The sequence below is a fragment of the Apteryx mantelli genome, chromosome 1, assembly GCF_036417845.1.
Source record: "Apteryx mantelli isolate bAptMan1 chromosome 1, bAptMan1.hap1, whole genome shotgun sequence".
Lineage (NCBI taxonomy): Eukaryota > Metazoa > Chordata > Aves > Apterygiformes > Apterygidae > Apteryx > Apteryx mantelli.
In genome coordinates, this window is record NC_089978.1 from 28,622,963 (window position 1) to 28,648,886 (window position 25,924).

At 38.7% G+C, this 25,924-nt stretch overlaps 1 protein-coding gene across 3 annotated transcripts in view; it reads right to left on the reverse strand.

Moving 5' to 3' along the window:
* CCDC169 (coiled-coil domain containing 169) overlaps positions 1-24,531 on the reverse strand; it is a 47,289-nt gene extending 22,758 nt beyond the window's left edge. For all 3 annotated transcript variants that reach the window (XR_010883437.1, XR_010883438.1, XM_067291224.1), the window contains exons 1-7: positions 24,455-24,531; positions 18,388-18,470; positions 17,816-17,926; positions 17,683-17,723; positions 5,668-5,766; positions 4,622-4,675; positions 774-850 (exon numbers count right to left, since the gene is read on the reverse strand). Coding sequence is in view for 1 of the 3 variants with exons in the window: in XM_067291224.1 (XP_067147325.1) it covers positions 774-850; positions 4,622-4,675; positions 5,668-5,766; positions 17,683-17,723; positions 17,816-17,926; positions 18,388-18,470; positions 24,455-24,531 (542 nt within the window). In the remaining 2 variants the exon portion in view is untranslated. The remainder of the gene's footprint in view (positions 1-773; positions 851-4,621; positions 4,676-5,667; positions 5,767-17,682; positions 17,724-17,815; positions 17,927-18,387; positions 18,471-24,454) is intronic.
* Positions 24,532-25,924: the final 1,393 nt, after the last annotated feature.

The following is a 25,924-nucleotide window of genomic DNA, read 5'->3' on the forward strand; positions in this document are numbered from 1 at the left end:
AGTCTCCAAACAGAAAATATTTGGGAAAGCACCACAAGCAAATATTTTATCTGCCTACCCTGTTTTCACACAATTTTGAGGGAAATCTGCTTATGGCCATTGGAGGCAGGATACTGGGTTCAACATACTTCTGATCTGATTCCCTATGTTCTTAGTACTTTATGTTCTTCATGTTTCCAGTTCAGTTAAAAAATAAATCACCTCCAATTTAAAACTTTCTCACAAGAATTACAACCAGAAATATATTTTATTTCTACATAGCTCCAGCTGGGCTCTGTTCATTTAAATTTTTGAACCCATATAACTAAAACCTGGCTTTGCTTTGACCAGAAATCTGTTAAACAATTAAGCCTTTACACATTGCCATCTAAAATTATTCACACTCTTATCCACAAAAAGCTTTACAACCTCTGCTCACTGAAAAGGTCCAGGCTAAGCATTTAATTTAGTTACTCTTAATGGACTAGAGGGCATAATTGTTGCACAAACTCTGCAGTAATATAGAAAAACTGATCCATTTTTTAAAAGAGGTTGAAAGGGAAGAACATCAAAAGTATTGTCAGATTCCAAAAAGACCACTTAAATATTTGAGTACTTCATCTTCAGTCTTGCAACATGCTTAATATTAAATAAAACTGACTGTAATGCAGTACCAAAGTGATGTTAAACATTAATATTTTGTCAGAAGTGATATTTAATATGAGCAGGAAGTTATAGTAATCAAAGCAAAAAATAATAAACCAGAAAACGGAGGGAATATAAAGGAAACTTACTTCAGTATCTGTTTTTCTCTCTTCCCTGTCATTGCATCTGGTTTTTGCCTTTCAACAAGTTTAAGTGTAGCTGAGGTCTGTAATAGTAACATTTTTACAAAACAAGTTAAATCCTACTTTACTAAATCCTAAAACCACAGTCACAGTTAAGGAAGTAAAATATTTTCAAACTACTTTAGACCAGCTATGGTCTTAATGCAGCAGAGTACTTTAGGCGCATATTACACTGATACCTCGTTGATTTGGGGACTGAAATACATCCAAAAATTTCTTGCTGTACAAGGATACTATTATTTACTAAAGTGGATAATCAGAAAATACGTAATTCCAAATCAGCATATTTTTGGTCATACTGCCTAGAAGTCACTAACTAAGAATAAGAACTACTTTAAAAAAATACCACAGCATGGAAATCTCTGCATATTCTGGAAGTCACGACTACAGTACTGGACATACTGAAAATCTAAAAAAGCAGTTATTGCCCTTAGTACTGCACATAACAGAGTCTGAGCAGGATTAAATCAGTCGGTTTTCTTCTTCCTTAGCTCACACTTGCTTTCTCACCCAGCACTTGCTGGCTCATCCAGCTGCCTTTACTAGAACTTCCTCTCAGAGGGACAGCTATAGCATAGACAGAAAAACAGAAAATGTAGCAAGTGTGGGACTTCTCTGACTGCCTTGCACACTTGTGTGTGTGGTGTAAGCCCCTTCATAGAGATCTGTCAGGAACGTGCAATAAATACATGATAATCATGACATGTATAATGCATCAGCTATACCAGGCCAGTGAAGATGTTTATGAAAGCTTAGAGATTGAAAGCTTAGAGACTTTGGGGCTATCTAAACAAGACACAAGGTTTGGATTATTTTTAACTTTACATTTTAGAGCATGTGTGAAAACATTCTACACTTCTGAGAAAAAACTCTGGCACTGAAAAGAACCACGTGTCTCACTGCTTGTAAGAAAATGGTTTCTAATGTGCTTCTGTGTATATAATGCATTAGGCAAGTACTGAAGACCCAGTCATAGCAAAGTCAGCTATAACTAAAGCAGAGTTTTTTTCAGAGTGCACTTGTTAAAAATGGAATAGAATCTGCATGGATTTAATTTCCTGAAGTCAAGACTAAATTGTTTGCACTGAAGGAACTCTAGTGAAGATCACAGCAAGTATGATTTACCACCTGTAATTTTATGACACATTAGGCAAGGCCTATGTTATGACTGCTTTGACAGATTTTTTATTTACATGAATATACCTTGCCAGGATATAAAATTAATATCCATTGCACAGCTTTTGCTGGCAAAGTTTATTCCAGGCCTATCCCAACTAAAATGAGCCACACTAGCATGAACAGTTTTCCAGGGGCAATATCTATAATTATGTTTGGTGGTGGTGGTGGTGGTGGGGTTCTGCAAAGCAATCTTAATCACAAATCAGACTCTACTATGCTAGTAAAAGCTCATGGTAAAAAATCTGGCCTGAGAAAAAGGTCCTTTGAAAGATCTGTTCTGGATCTTCTTTACCTGCTTCTCAAACTTCTGAATTTCTGAAAACCACCAGAAAGTGCTTTGAGGTTTTGTGGAGCCCAAATCCAAAACCCACAGTTTTTCAGACAGAAAGCAAAACAAAAAAAGCAAACCAGAATATACTACAAATCACTGCTGCCTCTATCATGACTTCCAAAGTTTGTGAAATGTTTGGTTTATTTTAAAAATATTATTTAAAATTGACTACTTCCTTATGGAACCAGACAACATGAACAACAAAAGCACTCAGAAGATACAAGTATTTTGTAAAAAAGCAGAAAAGCACATGATAATTAAAAAATATAATTAAAAGAAATGGCTGCTCAGAAGCAGTTTTCTCCTCTGCTTCTGCTGAAGGCAGCAGGAGGGATCCAAAAGAAAATGGAAAAAAATAAGAAAAGCTTTTAGAATCTGAGAATTTTAAACACTGACCAGTAAAAAGCTTCCATTGTTTTATTAAGAACTACAGAAAAGCACAAACATAATGAGGAAAAAAATGTCCAGAAAAGACAGTACATCCATTCTCTGTAATTAAGACAGAGTGTCATTGGAATATATTGTCACAGTATAACAATATCCTAGGTAATATTTACTTTGGAATGTATGGAAAATGTTAACTTATGGGTAAACCTCTCTTTAACTCAACTGCTGCCACTTGACAGCATGGACTCTAGGACAGTGACATTTTAATACATCCAAAAAAATATCTGGGCTAAACATAAATTTATTTATGCCTCCATTGTTAAAATGATCTGTTAAAAGCGAAGGCATGCATATGCAAATTTTAAAATAACATAAAAGCAACAATCAACTCAAGTTCATATAAAAACAGGACCTGAAGGGACCAGATAAGCCAATGATTCTTTTGCAACCAAGAATCAACCACGATAGGTTGACTACCGTGTTTGGATTAGCCATGTACAAGGTAAATGTCTAACCTAAACTAATCATCTAGGCTCTGTTTACAGCTCAGGAAGAGAGACAGATAACTCTGCAGGAAATTCATTTCATCTTAATCTAAAACAGGTGTGATGGTTTGTGCTTTAAACATGCCTGTCTCTCTCCACAGATTGCAGAGAATCCTTCTACAATGACTTTAGACTGGATGTTTAACATTCAGAGAATTAAAGCTAGGCAAAATGAATCTGAAGATGATTATTTTGCCCTAAAATTATTTTGAAATAATGGGATTAATTACTGAAAATGTAAGCACTAACTATCTTCAGTGTGGGTGGCAAAAGCCTAGTCCCTAATGCCCTCCCTAATGCATATTCCTCACTTCAAACAATGTCTTATAAATGTTTAAGTATAGCTGAACATAATTTAAGAATGCAGGGGGCACTCCTCTTGCTAGCATGTTCAGTAATAAAATCATTTTCTTCCTTCTGCATTTCCTGGTGTCACTGCTAATATGAAGAAATTAACAGTCATCATTGGCATTTCCTGAGCTTTTACTTGGTCTAACTTTGGAAAACTAGCTTGAGCAATTCTTTCAGATTCCCCAAAGCAGCAATGAACCACATAAGAGAATCACTCTCCTGCTGTGCAAACACATGGAAACCTTGCTAATTACAGCCTTTCACCCCAGTTAGCTATGCCAGGGATTCAGTGACAGTCATTCCACTGCATAGTTCTTGAGTATCACACTAAGCTATTACTTTTTACATTATTCAGGAATTAAGAGCTCTTTCAGAATAAGAAGTACTAGAAACCTTTACAAGTTCCCCACAATTCATTTTAACCATTTTTTATGTATCACATAATTTGCAGCAATAAAATCTAATATCTTATTTCATAAAAATAAGGTACCTCATCATTCTGTTGTAAATTTAATTCAAGTATGTAGTGTTTTGTCATTCTGAGTTGACAGGCTAACTTGTCTTTAAAAGAAAAAAAGAGGGAACATGAAAAAGAGGAAATAAAACTTAACATGAGTGTCACTTGCTAATAATTTTGTTCTGTTCATTTCAGCAAATACATTAAACAGCAGCATGATATTCTCATGACTACTGGGTGGGCAAGCAAGTATTAGACAATTGCTTCAAGCTTTCACAGTGAAGGGCACTATGACTATCCTTCCTTGGGAGCAATGAAATTCCAATTGATGCAAAAAAGAAAAATTATTTAAAAATAAACAAACTGCAAGTCAAACAAAGTAATCCTTCAGTTACTAGCTCTGTTAAATAAATAATCAGCTTTTGAGATGGTAGATGGATACAGTGATAACAGACTTTTGCCTCATGGCATTAATAGCTGCTGTTGCTGTATTAAGAGAGCATAAAGATTTTTAAAAGCTATTGAGCTACATAGTTTTTTTTACCTGTAAGATCTCTGAGAGGTACATGTGCCGCTCATCATTGGCTTTGTGGTAAGCCTGCATTTAGAATAAGGAATGCATGCTACAATTAATCAAAATATTTAAAAAGCTGAATCATAAGAGAAGAAGCAAACAAATGCCAGAACATTTTCAGTGACGCACCCTCAGCAAGTTCACAGATGATACAAAACTGGGGGGAATGGCTGATACACCAGACGGTTATGATGGTCCCATTTAGAGGGACCTCAATGTGCTGGAGAAATGGGCAGAGAGGAACCTCATGAAGTTCAACAAAGGGAAAGGCCAAGTCCTGTATCTGGGGAGGAACAATCCCATGCACCAGTACACGCTGGGCGCTGACCTGCTGGAAGCGGCTTGGCAGAGAAGGACCTGATGGTCCTGGTGGACAATAAGCAAAACATGAGCCAGCAGTGTGCCCTTGTAGCAAAGGAGGCCAACAGCCTCCTGGGTTGGAGTACTGTGTCCAGTTCTGGGCTCCCCAGTACAAGAAAGACAAGGATTTACTGGAGAAAGTCCAGTGAAGGGCCACAAAGATTAAGGGACTGGAGCATCTCTTGTAACAGGAGAGGCTGAGAGAGCTGGGCATGTTCAGCCTGAAGAAAAGAAGGCTCTGGGGGATCTTATCAATGTGTACAAATATCTGAAAGGACAGAGTAAAGAGGATGGGGCCAGACTCTTCTCAGTGGTGTGCAGTAATAGGACGAGAGGCAACAGGCACAAACTGAAATACAGGAAGTTCCATCTGAACATAAGTGAGGGTGGTTGAACACTTGAACAGGTTGCCCAGAGAGGTTGTGGAGCCTCCATCCCGGAGATATTCAAAACCTGACTGGACATGGTCCTGAGTAGCCTGGTCTAGCTGGGACCCTGATTGAGCAGGGGCGTTGGACCAGACAATCTACAGAGGTCCCTTCCAACCCCAACTATTCTGTGATTCTGGGATATCTATTGTGTGTTCCACTGTTTTAGACTGTTCGTCAGACAACGTAATGGCTTTTAGAGATCAGAGGCATACAGTGATTACAAACCTTTGCTTCTTGTTCCAGTCTAAGTTCATAGTCTTTTAGCTGGTTCTGGAGACTTTTCTTCTCTTCTTCTAGTTGCTTAAGAACCTGCTTTAAGGAACCCTGTGGTTATAGTAAACAAACCAGTATTTTACAAGTATTCCTATTCTGTATAAAGACAGTCAGAATTCACCACCACAGTCCTTACTCTTTCAGGCACTACAATCTTTGTCATTCTATTTGCTTATCATTCACTTTTTGTTTACATGATTCCTGCTGGCACATCACAGAGACGAAAGTGGTTAACCACACGCTACTATTATCAGTTATGCACTACAGATTTCCACTGTGTTAAAATGACATAAATTTAGTTTTCTGCCCTGCTGCTCCCTGTTAGGTAAGCCAAATCACCTTGTGATGACCACACAGAATTGCTCCCTACCTCTAACCAAAGTTCACTCCCATGACTACTTTTTAGTAGGAGGATTTCAGATCCCACCTGGAGATCTACTTTGAAACCACTTGCCAGGAGAGCTGATGGACTGACTGAAGAGTCACATGGCGTGTCAGAGGTAACTCACAACCTGGCTAGAAAGCAGTATGTTTTGGGGAAACTATCTGTCTTTGATGTATAGCCATTTACTTTGTCTACAATTGGGACGAGATGGAATAACAGTGGTAGAGTCCATTTTGGTTACTGGCCAGTTTTTTGTTTGCTGTGTAGTGAGAACACACTGAGAACGTATACCCAGGTGCAATCTCCTCAGTTTCTATCACAGGCAACTGCTTCTCGTAATTCCTTTCATAAATTGATCCACTCCATCCACTATATACATTCTTATTAGGAGGCTCTAAGAGTTGGCAATTTTTTAATTCCTTGCCTCAAATCATTCAGTCAGTTTACACCTATGTCTTCTTGCATTATCTTTAAGACAATTGCTCTTCTTCCCTGGTGTTTGCCACCAGGATGTATATATGGAAAACAGGAACATCTTTTTTCCAGCATTCAATTTGCTAGGAAAAATAAGCTGAACTTTAAAAAATCATCTCTCACATAACAGACTGCCCCTTCATCCGATCATCATAGCAACCCCATAGTAGCCCCACCTTGCACATAAGTTGGTTCTCATCCTTCTTAATCATGGGAGAGCAGACCCATAGATAGTACTCCAGAAGCCATCTCACTGCCTTGAACAAAGGTAGTAATACTTCTTTATCTGTATAGAGAAATTCTAGGATTGCATTTTCCTTTTCCATAGCTGATGATGGCTTACAGTCAATATGGATCAAACAGCACCTCCATATTCTCCTCTGCAGCTGTGTCCAGGTAATCAGCTTCCAGTTCATAACAGATTTTGTTTGCTATTGCCTAAAACCTTTGGTTTATATTATTAAATTTTAATCCCATTTTTAATAATGTAGTCCTCAGTGTCATTCTATTTTTACAGAGCATCTAGATCCCTATTATATTACATAATTAGTATCAGGAGAAAATGTCATATTTTGTTTCTACCATGTGTGTCAAAGTCATGAATAAAATGGTGAGAATAGTTGTAAACCTGATCCTGGAAGAACTTTGCTTGCACTCTCCCTCACCAGTCTCCACTACCACGTTCCACTTGCCAGCTCCTTATCCCTTTAACAAATCTACTAATTTTCATTTTCTCCAGATTAATCAGTCACTTCCTATGTGACATTGTATCAAATTCTTTATCAGAGGTCACAGTGAACAGAATTACTACGTTTGTCCTGTAAATAGAGGTATTGTCCCATCAAAGGAAGTCAACAAGTTCTCCCAGCATGAGCCACCTTTAATAAATCCATATTTCAGTTTGGTTTTGCCCCAATTATTCCTTTCTTTCTCCATCTTAAATCTACACAAAAGATTTGCTTTTCTCCAACTGTACGCAATGCCATCATCCACAACTTTATTAAAACTACTTGCTATCATATCAGTGACATACCAAGCCAGTTCTTTCAGAATCCTAAGGTAGAGATTACCCATTTCCCTCAGTTTGAGCATATTCAACTCCTTGAGTTTTCCTTAGGATTTGGTTACAGTCATGTCCTCTTCCTTGTTGACATTAGCTATTTCTTCCTTTGTCCTGCATTTCATTGTTTCTGTCCTTACCGAAAACTTAGGCAATATATACATGTTTAAATTATAGCAAATTAATTCATCATCATGTGACCTAACAGTTTTTGACTGGCTTTTCTACAGTGTTCTTCTAGATTTCCTAAGCCTAAAGCAGCATTCCCTCCTTTTCATCCACAATTTTGTGATAAAATGTGTTAAATACAACATCCATTGAGATCTGTGCCTCATCATTATTAATAGCACTTATTTTTTAGTCTTTATTTACAAACATAACATATGATACAATTGCTGGAAATAGTCATTTATTATATTATTTATATTATATCCAAATTCATATCCATCCAAACATTATATTCCTATCTATATTTAACTATATGGATGGGATTCAGTTTGAGGTGAGGATATCTAAATTTGGTTGTCCATATGTGAACTGAGCTTCCGCTATAGTCACAGTCAATACAATCAATGAAGCTCAGAGAATTATTCAGCTGAGCAGCTATGAAGAACTCAGTTCAGTTGCCTAAACCCAGATGACTGGTGCCATCTGAGATGCCATTGGGTGTCCACGAACAGCCATGTGTGGCTGACAGATATGACACCATGATTGCAGAAGGCATATGCCCTTCTGGACTGGCAGTGGGCTACTCTGCACTGAAATGGCTGCAAGTCCCTTCGTTTACACAACTATCCCAGCACAGATGTCTACTTGAATGAATCTAGACATGAATCCATAGGCTCAGCTGACTGTATTGACTAGACCTCCATTGCCTGTAATAGAAGCTAAACATCTAGCTAACATGTAGACATCTATACATAGAGAAGTAAATACTGGTGTCTTAATACTTAACTCATTCATATTGTTTCAATATGTATTTCAATATTATTTCCCAATATTATTTCAATAAAAATCTATTTCCTATTCTTCCTCAAGATGATTTAATCCAAACTGATGATGAAGTAAGAACTAAGTGCATGAATGTAAAAGTCTATCAGTCACATCTGCAACACGGCACATTTATCTCTGTTTTGGTCTTTCCTGCAAAGCGCATACCTTTAATACCTCTTATCACATCATGTTCCCATTATCACTATATTAGATTTCAGGCTAGTCAGGTCCTTCCATTTGTCTGCCTAGGCCCCTTGTGTGAAATAAGCGTCTGTTTCAGATTTCTTTTTTTTTTTTTATTGCTAACTCAAGCATTCTCCTAGACAGAATGGGGTGAATTCTTTCACTTTCTGCACTGACTACCTGACCATTGTCTTAGCAGTAACAGTTATTTCCTCTTACTATCCTTAATGTTTTGTTATGCCCTTATTTAAAACGTTTTCCTATGTATTAGACATGGAAAGGAAGATAATATGAATCTGTCCAAGTATTCTCTTCTCTTTTTTTTGTGTAATTTTTCCTCTACTTATCATGCAAACCCTGACTCCATATAGGAGACCATATAGTCTCTTTCTCAGAAAGCTGTTTACAAATATTTGTCAATGGTCAAAAAGTCCAAAATCAAATCTTAAACCACCTCTTGATCTTCATGTTATTGTTATAATTGTTCCTTCCATTCCTTGGTCAGAACACTTCAGCTTCCACTTTTTTGGGCATCTCTCCAGCCTGGCACAGTCATCTTTGTCTGTTCCAGAGTAAACTTGTAAATGTCATTTGTCATAACTTATATCCTTGACCTTGGACATCATCAAGCCCTTCTATTTGCTGGATCTGTGAAGTAATAGTCCTGCCAATGGTTTCTAACAGCCATCAAACATATAAATCTGCCTCTTCTCTTTGAAATCTCTAGTCTTCTCCTTTCTATTATCTGCAGAACATTCTATCTTTTATTTTCTCTGACAATCTTCTGTACATCATTTTTGTTCCTTACTCAGCTCCAAACCTTATTTTTCATTAAAAAAAAAAAAGTCTGTTACTGAGATTCCCCTAAGAATGATTTTCATTAAGGTCAAGATTTTGCAGTTGCATGGCAAAAGAGGAAGTGCTTTCAAAAGATGTGCCAGGAGAAAATAACCCCTCCCACTGATTTAAGAAAAAAAGGTGATCAAAGAGCTATATCTTTCAAGAATGCTTCACCCATGACTGAACTATTATTAACTTTAATCTGTTATAATAGACACACTGGAGACATGAAAAGCATTGCTTTTTTTTGGTTTTTTTTTCTCCTAATTAAAGCAGAAATACCTTGGATGCAGATGAAACCTTTGCCCTAATACAGAATGCTCCTACATTCAATATAGTCAGAGTTGGCTGATTCAGGGAGAAAAAGTGAACTGCAGATTAAATAGACAATTTGGCTAAATTCCACTAGAGTCATGTGCTCTTTCATTAGGACATCAGTGTCTGTACAGAGTCAAAAGAGACAGACAGAGAAGGCCTCAGCACTGTCAAGCTAGGTTACTAATTTTTTTGGCCTTCTTGACCTGACTGCACCTTAAAGATTATAACCATGTGACCTGCCTAAAACATATTTTGTATCACCACAGTAAACTTAAACACAGTAAACATGGAAATTCATGCTACTCCCATGACTTGCTCTGTGCAAACCCAGCCCCACTTACTAGACTGTCCATCAGTGTTATGTAAGACAGCAAGACCTGGCATTGCAGCTGTTAGTCATGACAGACAATTGGGTATCTCCTTAGTGATGCTATTGGCCTAATCCTTTGAGTTCTTCCACCTAAAGAGCAAATTGCTTTTAGATCTTTTTTCATTTAATCGTTTCAGAAGTGGTGTCCATTTTTTGCTGCCAATGCAGGTGGTTCAATGCAGATACCAGGGTACTGATTCAACTGTGGAGGAATGATGATACCCAAATGCAATTAAAAAAACTGTACCATTCACTGAACCATTGCTTTTGATGAGCAAGCAGATAGAAATAAGTTAATAATGTGATTAAAGTATATGGTTACCATGTGACTAAAGTATATGGTTACCATCTCTACAGTGTCTGTATGCCTCATAATTTGCAGTGTATTTATTCTCACAATACTCTTGTGAATTAGAAAGTGCAATTATTCCCAGTTTACAGATTGGGAACTGAAGCTCAAAATAAAAAAGGAACTTACCAGTCTAAATTGCACTTTAGAGAGAATTTAACATCCTATTTCTAAATAAGGAATCTATGCAGTGCCTTACGTTCTTCACATCTGGTTTTGTCATAAAACTTAGGGAGGCATCTGAACTGCTGCTACTGTACTTGCCCATAAGCAATACTAAGCTGCTTAGTTTGCTGCTGAAAACCTTTATGGAGTTTCAAAGCAAAGCTTCCCATTGGTCGTGTTCCTCATGGGACACAACCTGGTAAGCATTCTCTACCCATATCACATGAGGAAGGACTCCTCTTCTGCCTAACAGCCTAAAAATTAAGCTCTCACAGAAATTAGAAGACTTACATTTTAGTCCTCTATAACCTTAAAAGTTTGAATTCACAGCATCTCATATCCTGAGAGTGCCTTCGCCATTACACCTAGTAGGGCTGAGATAATTCTTGAAGACAGGCCACTAAGCAGTCAGGAATGCAAAATTTACAGGGATGGAGAAGATACAAATGAGAATAAACTCTCTTCTACAAGTTCAACAATGAAAGTACTTCCTAAGCTGGAAGTAGTTTAAGGCCTTTTTATATATGTCCTCTAAAGACTCTTGAATACAAAAAGCATGAGCAGACCTTGGAACCCAAAACATCATCTCCTCTTCCGCAGGGAAAAGGCCCTCATTACTACAATGCCTGGCTGACTGTGTTTGTTCTCTTTGGCCTCCTCCCATATGAAGAAAGGGTTTCAACTCTGAATAGCAGTTACCAAAGGGTGTCTAACTCATGGCTGCAAGATGATGCCTATTCCTGGTAAGAAGACAGGATTTCAAACACAACTCTTGGGAATTTCTTACTGACCTCCCACTGGCATTCCACCTCTTCACAGTCTTTTGGTAATTCCCAGCTAGATGCCCCTCTGTCAGTTAATATGTAGGAAACTTAGGCACCTAGCTCAGCCTTCTGACTTCTATGCCTGGGTCCAGGAACCTAACATTTAGATGCTGCAGTGCTCAGCAGGGCCATGCTGAAGTTCTTATGTGAATCTGGCCACATAGTTGTTCCTACTCAACTAGCAGACCTTTCCAAGTCCCCAACACTATTAAATGCTATTTCAAAAACAGACATAAAATTTTAACTAGCAAAACATTTAAAAGGTTCTGAAGACCCATTTTAGCCAGGACCGGTCATAAGTTACCTCTCACTCCTTCTATCAACGCAGAAATTGAAGAACTAGCTGAGACCTTATACATCTGAAGTCTTTAGCTGCTGCACAGCAACACAAATCAAAACATGAGAAACAACAGCACATGAAATCAGTCAAATCATTAAGGGCTGTATTCACCTTTACTGAATCTTATAAGAAACAAGCAGAAAAAATTCACCGAAGCAGATTCAATTCATGATGCTTATGGTCATGTGATCAGCTTAGTGCATAACACAGTAAAATCACAATAAAGCAAAAGCTCACAGAAGACAAAGCTTAATGCAAACAGTAACACAGATTTGTAGCAGAATTCTAGGCGTACAGAAAAGCCTCAAAAGCAAGGACCAGGAAGAGATGAAAAGAATCAGAAGGGGCTCCCTGTTATGTAGTACTGCCCCGGAAGAAGGAGTTGCCAGGAAGACTCCAGGATGAATTTTGACAGGAATTTTAAAAAGTCAGGTGACTTTATTACTGGAATTGGTTTAACTGAATATTGAAATATTGCTTAAGTTAGATTTACTACAGATTCTTCTACTAAGCCTTGAATAGCTGGACAATGTATTCCTGGAAAGGAGACATAAGCTGACTAAGGGATTTAACCTGAATTTACAATTCTTAATTTTCATTAAGTTGCCCATGTCAAGCCACTCTGAGGAAGCTGGTGAGCTAAAAGACTCACCGAGATTTTAAATGAATACTTTCTTTATGTAAGGGAATTTTGCAGGGCTTAGCAAGATCCACTCTCAGAGCAATGAAACATTATGTCCAGTGTCCAGCAGTGACCAAAGCCCACAGTTTCACAAAGGGAATCCCTCTAATAACTCTCCAGTTCTTCTGTTCACACAATTTTTCTTTTCTATATAACTTTAGTTATACATTTGGCTTAACACTTGCCAGAAAACAAAATTATGCAGAATGATACTGCGGCTGAATTTTAAAGCCACCCACATAAGCTGTTCTCATTCTGGATTCTTCCTTGCCCTTCTACTAATGTCAGCAGAGGTGACAATTTCTATCAATCATTCCCCAATAGACAAGGTGACAAATCCGTGACATCATCAAGATGCTCAAACTTGCTTTCATCAGAGCCCAACTCACACAGACTACTGATCCTATGGCAATTCACTCCTAATCCTCTTCAATTTTTTTCCATGAGTTTGCCAACAGAAGCAATACATCTGTCAGTTGTGCAAAAAGAAACAAGAAGCCTTTGCAATCTGCTCTCTTGACATTTTAAATCAAATGCAGTTTTGTTTAGAAAATAAACTCCTCTCCCTCCAAGACCAGCAGCTGATGTTTATCAGCTGATTTAACTGAATCTTTTAACATATCATTTTAAACTCACAAAGAGCAAAAAAGCAAATCTACATCTTTACTTTTACTGAAACCAAAATTGATTTTTAGTTGATATTGATAAACTTACTAATTATATATTGTAGCAATTACTGGCAAAATGATACATAAATAATTATTTAGCATAGCATATTTCTACATACAGTATGCACTCAACATATATGCACTAGATACTGTAAAGGCTTCACTACAGATAAAGAGTACTGTACTTGTTTAAATGCCAAGTGCCCCCTTGTGGTTAGCATGATCTTTATATTCAAAACCAGATTGAGAGTTGAACTACAGGAATGCTATGTGTCCTGTTTGGATCAAATGTTAGCAATGGCCATGATAAAGAAATGAGTCTGGAGACTTGCTGGAAAGTTCAGACTCCTTCAGCGTAATCAGGTGTGGGATACTGCCATCCAAATCATTATGCCAGTGGTCTCCACCGCATGGCTCAGTGCAGTTGCCTGCGGACTTGCGAAAGAGGAAGTGAAAATTGAGGCCTCTGTTGTTGTGGTTCAGATTGACAGGACAAGATGTTGTTGACTCTGAAATGCTTTGCTTAGGATCTCTCCTGCTGGGCCTGGAAAAATTAGAGGTTGCTTCCTTATGCATTTTCCCCGGGAAACACAGATATCCAGCAGTCCCAGTCAACTGCTAAGGAATTCTTAGAATTCCAACCAACCACCGAGCTGGAGAACAGCCAGTTAATAAGGCCAGATGATTGCAAGATTTTTTCCCTGATTGCGTTTTCTTTGAAATGCAAGGTGAATTTTTGCCTCCAGGAAGACCACACAGTGGTCTGAATAAAAAAGTCTGCTGGCCTGTACAACACCACCAGGAGGAACAACTAATGCCAGCATGACATGGAAAGTAAAAGAAAGCAAGTCAAGGAGTCATCCAAAATACTTGGTTGAGGCCAAATGGAAAGAATAGGAAGGGGAAGTCTGTGAGGAGGCAGGATGCAACTTAGGGCCATCAGACCAGACTACAGAGGTTCCTCCAAAATCCTTAGGATCATCACAGAAAGTCAGGTTATCAGATTCATTCATCACATAGACCTATTGGTGACTTAATCCAACAAAAGCAACAAGGTTCATTTAACAGTGACTTGCTAGAATTGTCAGCATTTCCTATGCCATTATACAATGCTGATGTTCCCTACAGGCAGTTAGCAACACCTACTGAAATACGAATTCCTAGTTGTGTGTTTTCTTAAATCCAGGATGTTCTTCCTGTTATGCTGCCAACACCTTCTTCAACATGACATTGTCAAATACTCTGCTTACGGTTTAAAACTGATGGCAAAAATTCTCAGGTTGCTCTGTGGAGGTCTCAGTTCAGTGGTCATTGTCATCTCAGAAAGACAGCCTTGCACAGCAAATATCTGGCCTCTATTGTCAGAATTTCCTAAGTTATAATGCTGGGCATTCCTGAATATGGTGATTTATCACAGAAACCTTCATTCCTTGGCTAATCTTAACTAGAGCGTTGCTAAGGCAATGATATCAGGAGTGTGCTCTTCCGAACTGATTTTGCAGTACGCTTTTCAGCATTTGCATACTAAAGCCTCTGTCTAGGGATTCCTTCTTGCAGAAATGGTGAGAGAAAAAGAGATGATTTTCTTTCTGCTTACGGGGGAAATAATGCTTATCAGAAAGCATATATTTCACCAAAACTTGTTTAATGAAAAAAATGTAAAAAAATAAAGGTAGAGTGTTTAATAGGAGTAAATATTATTCACATCATGTTAAGCTTTAGAGAGAAGGCCTTTTTCTGTAATTATTCCTGAAACATGTACAACATTTGTATTATTCATTGGGATATAAAAGAAATTACTGACTAAACAGTTTTCACAGTTGGAACTCCCTTGTGCTTGTCACTATTCAGAATATTTTTAATCCACCCTCAATACACAAAAATGATTTTCTAAACCCTGGCTGTAAAAATTTGTGTGTTCAAGTTATTAGTTCTACATTTACTATCATGTGATGCGTTCATCATTTTTAGAAACAACAAAAAAGGAATATCTCAAGTCAGTATAAGGACTTCAGAATGATAACTGTATTTAAATGGTTTAGGGTTTTTTTATAGCAGGGAATCATTCATCAGTATGATTCTAATTCTAAACGGGGAATGGTGCTAACCATCTGCAACAATTATTGCAATTTATGATTACAGAAAATCCTCTGTGCTGCTTTGTTCATCATTCCAGAATTTACATTTGTATTCTTCTGTTTCATTCAGGTTTTTATAGCTTGCTCATTGCCAGGGTCCCTGATGACTAATCTTTTTTTATTTTCTCTGTAGTGCTTGATATTGAAATCTTTTATCCCACCTATCTCTAAATGGGATGAATTACACTTTGGCCATGCTTTTCTCATTCTATCGACTATGATAGGACCCTAAATGACTATCTAAGTGAGATAAATCTCCTTACTATCTCTGAGCTATCGCCTCTGACAAATACAGCTGAAATTGCTCAGTAAGTTAAAAATTATTAGAGGTCCCTACCATAACTCTCACTTCCTTAGGAAAACAGGGTAAAAAGAGTCACAAATAATATTTTAGTTTCTAAATACGTTTCTCAAAATGAAAACTACAGTATTATTTAGCAATCAATAATAATATATTAATATCAATGTATTAATTAGTGTATAATTAATATTAACATGTTAATTAATATTAATAATGACAGTGATAATTATAATGTTAAATTATCATTAAATATAATTATAGTTATTAATTGTATTATAATATAATGTGTAATTATATTATTAAATTATATCTATATATTAATATGTAATTAATACAATAATAATTAAAATATTAATTAATTAATAATCTACAATATGCTACAATATTCTAGAAATTATGTCATTTTGCTGGAAGAATCAACTTGCTGTCTCTTCACAGAACTTCATATGCAATAGCAAGTTGAAAATACTGAACATCATAATGTAATTTTGGTTTTATATACACAAACATGATGCTTTGAGTGCTTGGCAAAGGTGTAATTGGATCGGTTAAGAGAGTGTTGGCAATTAGATGGAAATAAACACCTTTGATACAGTAAAAGCACGCATACCAGTTGATATCTGTGCTTTACAAGTTTACAGAAATAACCTTGTTTGAAGCTGACCCTACTCCAGGTTTTCTAGACCAATTTGCAGTTTTCTTTTGTCTTCAAGACTTTTCTTCAAATATAACTCCAGCTGTACTTCCAAATGAACATGATGAAGCAGGCAAATAGGATGGGAAGGATTTGGTTTTATTTTTTGTTTTTTTAATTAGCTGTTTTGGAAAACAATCCAGCCAAACTAGAAAATCCCAAGGAGTCTAGGACAGTACTAAAACTGGCAAGAACATTTACTATCTGAAGGCCAAGGATCAGAATAGAAAGAGCAGGTAAAAATTATTCACACCCTGCTCACAATAGATGATTGTTCCCACTAAATGGCATGCAGCCTCCTATAAGCTCAGTGAACTCCTATCAAGCTTCAGAATCAAAAAATCAGATGGAGATACCTCTGTGAGGACAAGATGTTCAAATAAAAAACTTTAAAGAGTCCTGCCTCGTAATTTTCAGTATTTCTGCTTACAAGACATTACGACATTTATGTCTATCATCTCCCCTATTTCTAAAAGTGGGTGAGAAGCAGAAGAGGTCTCAAAGTAAAAGATTTCAGCACATGAAAGACTAAGGGAAAAATAGTCCTGAAATGAAAAATGATTTCACTTAATTCCCTACTTCCAGTTCCTTATTGGCCAAAATATTTGCTGGTGTTTTCTTGGCATTTTCTCCTCAGGATCATGGAAAATATTATACGCTTTGTTGAAACATAGGTGCTAAAATATGAGTATATTAAATAACATTTAAAAAATGAAAACAGGTACCTTGTTCTGTGTTGCAAAAATGGTATATGTACTGTACAATGAGGAATTTTCCTGTAAAGGTATTATGCAAAATGTAACTGCAACTGATTATAAATGTTAATATATACATAAAGGTCTTATATTTTTCCATTTGTTCACAGAAATAGTTTAGATACTCCATCTCATATGACTCACTACAGGTTCAGTCATACAACCTTCACTCAGCCCAGACTTTCACTATATAATATAATCCTTCCCAATGTTCAGTTTGTATGTACCTCCTATTTATTGATTTTACTATATGCCTTATAAGTTTATAAGGAACTGCATATCTCAAACAATGAAAAAGTAAGCGGGATTGATCATTTTGGCTTCTGGACAGGATTGTTGATATTTTTGGTATGAAACTATTATATGAATTCTTTAATTACATTGTGATTTTGATGCTTGTGCAAGCAACTAAATGCCATTGTACTCACCACAGGCATTTGATCAAAGGTATGAACAGAGGATAATTTATCTACAAATAAACAAAATATGTAACCCATTTATATCATTTCAACATATAATCACTAATTCTATATAAAAACACTTAAGAATACCCATTTCTACCTGTTGGATTTCCACGAATAAGCTCCATCTTGTCTTGAAGTTTAATAATTTGTCTTTCCAGCTGTCTATTCAATTCGACTTGTGTCTCGTATCTAGTTTTCCATTCATTACCTTAAAAACAAACACAGGGTTACCCTGTTCCCCAGATTATTTCATGCTGTTGCAAATAGAGGCTACTATTTTTTCAAACTGTTCCCACTTTCTTCTGGAGACTAAGAAAGTCTCCAGTTAGCCATCCTCATAAGTAGGAAGTATTCGTTTGTATAGAAAGCAGCTTGAAAATCAAGGGAATTTTTTCCACTGGGTTTATTGTGGTCAGAATTTTAACCAACTCATTGTATAAATTCATGTTATCTATAGTTGCAATAAAAATTAACAACAAAAAAAGCTAACATGCAGCATTTAGTATTCCTTAATTTCACATTTTCAGTAACACACTTATAAAAGTCATGTTTTAAATGACAAAACTTCAATTTCTACATAAAAAATTGTATCTCTGTAGGGCCTACCCTGAAGAATTAACTGGCTGTGTCTCCTATTCAATTAGCAAGACTCTGTTGCAATTCACTTACCTTCATCTTCAATACTGTTAAGTCTTTTTTCCAGTTCTGTCACCGTGTTTCTCAATTCAAATATTGAGATTTCAAGCATCTGCCTGTGATATTTAGAGAAGTCAATTAAATGGCTATAGCATTAATCTTATTACTAAAATCAAAAGACTAAATTGAAGGTATTTTCAAATGAAGTATATGTTGCTCTTTCCTGTGTAATTACATCACCTAGCTCATGCTTTTTTAAATATATTTTCTGTAAAATTGCTATCAGTCATTAAAAAAATAGAAGTATTTCTGAAATTTTATGAACAGAATCACTTTCATAACAAAACACCACAGACATTTCTTAAAATTTAATAACTGTCTGGAGATCATCAGTGTTAAATAAACTTAGAGAACATACTGGCCTTAACTCTTCATCCAAAAGAAGATGCCTGAGAAAGGTGCTATTTGAAGTTCTGAATTCTTTTTTTAATTTTGACACACTGCTCAATGATTAATAGTAATTTTCCAAATTTTATCATATTCATGACCCACAACAAAATCAAAGCATACCATGTATTACAACTATCAGAAAGGAAAGCCAGTGATTAAAGTAAGACAGGTGTTACCAAAAAAACCCAACAAAACACACAAGCTAAAGCCATGAATTTTTCAATAACTTAAGCTTAATCTTGTGGAGAAATATTTTTTTGCCCATTGATCACTTTTGTATACTGGTGGGCAGCCAGATAACTCACAGGCAAGTTGATATGGAAATTGGACTCTTTTGCTGCCCTGGGGGGCCTCACCAGAAGCAGAAGCTAGTAGAGAAAGACTCTGATGAGAGCATGACCCACTGCAATACATTAGATGAGCTGCTGAGTGACTCTCATTCTTGTAAGGAGGAAAACAGTAGTGTGGTTTACTACAATGACCACAGAATCTAGAACACCTTACAATTGCTCAAAGAGGAAAGTACTAGTAACTAAATTATTGACAATACTTATGACACAGCCTGGTTCTTCTTGGAGGTTTCTATGGAGAAGCGTTCCTGCCTGTAAGATCTCGGGGAGTCAGCCCACGCCAGCATAGTTGCAAGCAAAACACAATGGTACACAACACGAGCAATTTGTGCTTTTGTCCCATGAAGTTAAGTTTGGAAGGCCAAGACTTCCAAAAGCAAATGATTGTTGGGTGCCTCCATTTTTCAATGTCCAATTTGAGATGCCTCAAATGCTTTGAAATTGGTATTTCAAAAGGCCTGAGGACACAATTCTGCAAATAAGAGCCTTTGGAAGATGCTTTAGAATACTCATACAAAGAGTAAGACTGGTTTTAAAATCTTAGTTTTTGTACATTAAAACATGCAAGGCGGAAAGCCATTATGTTCCTGTGCTGTCCTATTTCTTGTTTTGGGAGTATTTTTTTGTTTGTTCTTAACAGGAGAGCTATGTCAACGTGGATCTTCCCTTTCTGAAAATGTTCTGAATGAGAAATGTTCTTCAAAAAATAGTTACTGTTGGTTCTATCAGCCTCTGCTAACAGGGCTGATCACTGAGAAACGGTATCATCTGTCGTTCTCTTCATGCTCACATTCAGTTAGTGAAATTTCTTTTTCTTAGCTTGGAACATCCTTTTCCAATTGAAAGCTACAGAAGCAGAATCAGACCAATTATCACAAGAATCAGAAGAGATATGCCTGGAATGGGGAGGGCTGAGATGGCTATGGAATGTAAACAAAAGACAAGGTGCCAATAAGCAGAAGGGTAATTAAAGGTTATTCAAGTAAGTGTCCAGTCAGAATGAGACAGAAACCTCTAACGGGAGGCAGAGCTGGGGGACCTACAATTCCCTCTTTGCTCCACTGCTCATTCTTCCCTACCAACTTTAAATTAGGCAAAGAAATAATTAAAGAACTGGTAACTTGTTGACAAGACAGCAAGTTTGTGGGGTAAGTTCCAGCAAAAGACAGTTGAGAGAAACACAGGAGTCAGAAGGACAACATGCAGGAAAACCAGAGGAAATCTGATTTCTGCTGCTGATTTGCTCCACTGCAATTGGAAGAGGCAGATGGCTAGGAAGAAGAAAGACAGTCTTACAATTTTGCTGTTATCATTACAATACAAACATATGAGGTTTCCTTACAGCAGATTTCAATCAACCTCATAGGGCTTGGAAAAGAGGAAATTATGATGATGGTGAGTATTAAAATGGGATTTCAGGAAGGCAGTAACACTGAAAATTAGATACAGTTAAAGCTGTTTATAACTACAGCTGAGCTGTATTGAAATCAAATTAAATTCTCCTCATAAAGCAAATCCTTGGCTAGGTGCTTGCATGGATGCGGAGGGACAACACGGTAAGAATGAGTTCTTTAAATCCAATGTTTTCAGTTTTTAATTTCGGTTATCATTTCAAAACAATACACAATTCTTACAGCATAAGCTACATTCCATTCTTCCTTCTGCATTAGCAAAACTGCTAGCCAACTTCCAATTATGCTCCTCCTTGAGGAAGAAGTATACAAAAATGATCAACTTAAATTTTCAGGTGTCAGACTGTATTTGCTACACTGACAGAAAATCTTAATTTCATTTAGAGACTGAAATCAATTTTTTTTGAATCTAATTATTATTAAACATTACTATTCCAACAGCACCTAGAAAGTAGCCAGGTTGAAACCTCATTATTTTAGTCACTGCATATGTAGTAAATTACAGTCCCTGCACAGAGAAGAGAGATGGAAGTCATTTTGACTGACTTTGTAAATACTGCAGGTTTTCATTGTATTTTTTTTTTTCACTTGTATTTTGCATTGCCAGAGTTATTTCTAACTGTGATAGGAAGCGATGGTTCTGGCAACATGTCTGTTACTGTGAATTCAATGCAGCTATGTATAGTTGCTTGCCCAGAGACTTCATCTGTACTTTGAGAGACTGTGGAGTGATTTTACCTACAGTCTCACATTTATTAAACATAATTAGACATATTAACAGCTTGTGAGTCTTTCTTATGTCAATGGACAACTTATAGTCACCACAGTGGAAAGCACATAAGCTCTGAGACCTGGTGTTTAAGTAATCATTGGAACTTAACTGCATCTTCACATTCTACACCTAAAACAGGAATGCTCTTCTGAAGAAAAGGAGGAAAAAGCTGCAATTGAGACAAGAAAGCTGTGATTGAAATTACAAAAGAAGAAAATTGCTGAGTTTTTATGTAAGACAATTTACAGTTGTTATTTTACTTCAGCAAGACAGCCACTCAGAATGAAAGCCATTTTTCTGTACATTTTGCTAACCAGATCTGGATATCTGGTGCACGTATCAGACAAAAGACTGCCTGAAGCCATTTTCTATAGCGGAGAGAGAAACAGTGAAACATTACAGAAGCTTCAGGCAAATCTTCAGTTGCAGGGCATCAGCTCTGTAACATGTCAGACCTTTACTGATTCCTGTGGAAGAGAAAATATACAGATGCCTTCATAATCTATGAGCAAAGCAGAAACAATACCACGCAGTGCAAAAGGCACCACAGGGAAGAGAACACACAGTACTGAAAGCCCGAACTTTGAAACATTTGCAGTTAGCAGCATGCTGGGAAAATTCTACAGCTTTCCTCATCATGAAAGCCCCAAAAGCTGAAACCTCACAAGCTGAATTAACAGGCAACTCTATCAACATTACTTAGCATTTGACATGCTTAAACGTATGGCTTTGTCTCTTTGTCTACTAAGAAGCAGTGTACACTGCACTATTATATGCCATTTCTCTCTCAGAAACATTTGCTGTGAGATTTCCCAAACAAAACCTGTAACTGAATCCTGACTATAGTAATTCAATTCAGATTTACGCTACTAACTTCCATTAACATTTTTGAAAGATTTCACAGTATTAAGTCAATAATCATTAAGAATCAGCAGGTACTTAGGTACAGGCCCCTTCTGACAGGAAGGATTTTGTAAGTTTTCTCTTGTTAAGTAGAAGTCCCTTCTTCATGAGTGTTGAATGAGTGGTAGATGGGCTGTTAACAAACTGCCTAAATGGAGTAAAAATCAAATAAGCCAGTAAAAAGATCACAAGGCTGAGATTCATCCCTAGGAATGCAGACATCTATCTCCAAGCTAGCTATCCTCAGCTTTCTAGACAGCAATGGAGAGAATCAGGCACTTCTTCAACGGTGATTCATCTCATTCCAAAACAGATATCTAAAGTAGGTCAGATGAATCACGCCACCTTAAAAGGGCCTGTTTGTACTCATTGACTATAAAAGTGACTGGTTCAGATGTAGATTTCTAACAACTTTGGTTATTGACAGTTAGGTTGGATGAATGAAATCAAATATTTGACAGTATCATTATTGCCTATTTGTACGCACAGGATATACAAGGAAAATCACTGTAGAATCTGCCTGGAGCAGCAAGTTTTTTACTCTGTCTCTGCCATCAAAATAGAGGTTTTTTATTTAAAATATATTTTCCTTTGATCAGCAAACAAGTCACAACTTCATAATGTGACTTAGGCTTTGGGCCCAGTCTTGCATAAGATTCTCAGAGACATTAGCAAGAACTTAAGGTGCATAAAGATACCAGGCTTTCATTAATTCAGCCACATATATTAGAGCAATGAAACAAAGCCAATACTGTTTTGCTTTTTATCTGAACCCCTATAATATCAAGATCTTGTTTCTCGTAAAAGACTTGGTGTATGCAGAAGATAGTTCGTATATTGCTTACACTGTTACACTACTGTTCATGAGATTCACTATAAGCATATTTGATTATACATAGGTGCAAAAAGGTCCAAGCTCCTTTGTGAGCCATTTTGAATGCAGAAGCTGCCCACTTTGACTCTGTTAATATTGTCTTCTCCCTTTCCACGAGTGAATAAACATTTCTACAAAGTCCACAATTGCATGAATATTTGCAGAGAATCTCCAGTCTGGACACTGAATGAAACACTGTCCAGGGGAAAATTAGTATGGAGTAGTATGTTTGAAAATTGTACTAAAATGCAAATATTAAGTGCCTGAATTAAGGCAGCACAGAAGCTTCTGGCACATCCTAATTTTTCACTTAATATTCAAAAGGCAGTAATGTTCTTTAATACAGTGAAAAGCGTGTAATTTCCTAAGCAAACTATAAAAAACAGAATTCGACCATAAGTCATTGCGTGAACATCCATGCAAATCATCAGAACGCTGAAACATTTGCTGCTGAAGTAAGGGGCTAACTGGTAGCAGTGACAAGTAGTCATCTTCTCTGATGATCTGCACTAGTGAGGGATGAGGTGCCTTCCTATGGGTTTCAGAAATAATTATTGGTAGTAGAGTGAAATCCAGCTTTGCAGTTTCAACACAACTCAACACTATGGGAAGAAGTGTGTACAAGAAGCACCTCACTGTCCATCTGGTGGTCTTCTTTCCCCAAACGGACAGGCGTGCACACTCACATGGTCTTCTCTTGTTCCCATAAACCAGTTCTCACCCCCATACTGGGTCCCCAACCCAGGCCCATTTTCCCTGCCTGTACAGTACCGGACATATTTCTCAGCCTAGTTTTAGAGTTCTTGCCCAGAAATTTCTTATCTTATTTCTTCAGGCTCCTCATGCCAGCCCCAGGCCCACGGCCAGCTCTTCCTTCTCCCCACACTTTGCCTAGCCAGCCCCAGCTTTCACCCAGCTCCACGCTGCCCTGCTCCACAGCACCTGTCACATCTCCACCACCCAGCGCTCCATCCTCAGCTCTCACCCTGAGCCCCCACCTCCTCCTCCTCTCCCGGGCGCAGGTTTAGCCCGAGGGCCCTCGCTACACCCGAAGCCAAGGGTGCCTTGCGCCCCGGCCCCGCGTCCAGCCCACCAACCTTCGGCTCCGCCGCGCAGACCTGCCACAGGCGGCTACGCCCGTGGGGAGAGTCCTGTATTGCCCTGTCCTGCCCTGTCCCGCCCCGCGGTGTCCCCAGGGCCGCTGCCCTCCCGCCTCCCCACAGCCGGCCGCGGGCCCCGCGAGGCCCGGGGAGCCACTGGCCGCCGCAGGCCGCTCCCCGCCGCGCCGCAGCACCGGGGACCCCTCCCTGGCGGCGGCCGCCCCCCGCCGGGCACTCACTTCTTCCGCCTCTCCCGCCCCAGCTCCGGCGCCGCCCGCGCGGGGCCGCCCGCGCCGCGCCCGCCGCCGTCCCCCATGGCGCAGCTCGCGGCGGTTGCGCAGGGCAACGGCAACGGCCCGGCGCGGCGCGGCCCGTCGGCGCGGCGGGGCGGCCTCGCTCGGCGCGGGGCTGCTTCCCTCCTTCCTTGCCTGCCTCCCCCCTTCCCTGCCTGCCTCCCTCCTTCCCTGTCTCCCTCTCTCCCTCCCTGCCTCCCTCCTTCCTTGCCTGCCTGCCTCCTTCCCTGCCTCTCTCCTTCCCTCCCTGCCTCCCTGCCTGCCTCCCTCCTTCCCTGTCTCCCTCCTTCCTTGTCTGCCTCCCTCTTTCCCTCCCTGCCTCCCTCCTTCCTTGCCTGCCTGCCTCCCTCCCTGCCTCCCTCCTTCCCTCCCTGCCTCCCTCCGGAGGATCCCCTGATCTGGGGAGATCCGGAGGATCCGGGCGTGCGCCGCCTGGCCCCACACCGGGAACTGGGGGGAAAGGACGATACAGCTTCGGCCCCCTTAAGCAAGAGTTTTGGCCCTGTAGGGTGAAGTTTGGGTGCGTTAAGCTTTTGTGACCTGTGGGACACAAACGTGCTGATTTTTTTTTTTAACGTTTCTTTTGGATGGAAAGTAGCACGGTTTTAAATATATGCTTTGACCCACATGTGAAGGCAGGCACAGCACAATGGGGTCTTGTCTTAAAAGAGTATCTAGCCTGTATTTTAGCACCCTTGATAATTGTAATCTGTGCTGGGCATAAACTAGTTTGCAAGTACCTAACTTGAGGCAGGAGAGAAAAGCTTGAAATAACCAGTCTTAATTGTCACGGATCAAGATACATATATATTGATTCATAGATACTAACATTCAGTATATTAAGTTGTTCTGCAGTCAAACAAAAGTGTTTCATGTTGCATTTTTCAAACAAGGAATTTCAGATGGCTTTGTGGCTTTCTCAAGGCTTCGTGAGGTGGGCTGCATTTATCTAATGGACTGCAAGCACGGCACGCCCTCTGCTAGCCTCTCCCTGCCGCCTTCTCTAGCCGCTTCTGTGCCACCTCTGATATCCATGTAACTCCTCAGTAAGCCAGTACAGCTCAGGAATCTAATAGAAAACTAACTTGGGGGGGGGGCGGGGGGAATATAGTTTCCTGCTAGTTAGTGAGCTGAAATGCCTCACCGAGTGCTCAGAGTTGACAAGTGACAGGGTGAACCTGGGACACATTAGTGTGCTCTTAAATCAACTTACCGTTTCACGGGACCTAGCACTCACTATAGTGGCTACCTGCTCACCTTCTCAGGAAGATGGGCCATAATTTCTCATTACTGTCATGCTATGAAAAAACAAAGGATTTAACTTCTCATTTACTTCTTGTGTATGAAGACCAAGTCATATGCTATAATCCTGGAGATGGTTGGGTGACATGGGTACTGCTGCTTAAGTCTAAAGCA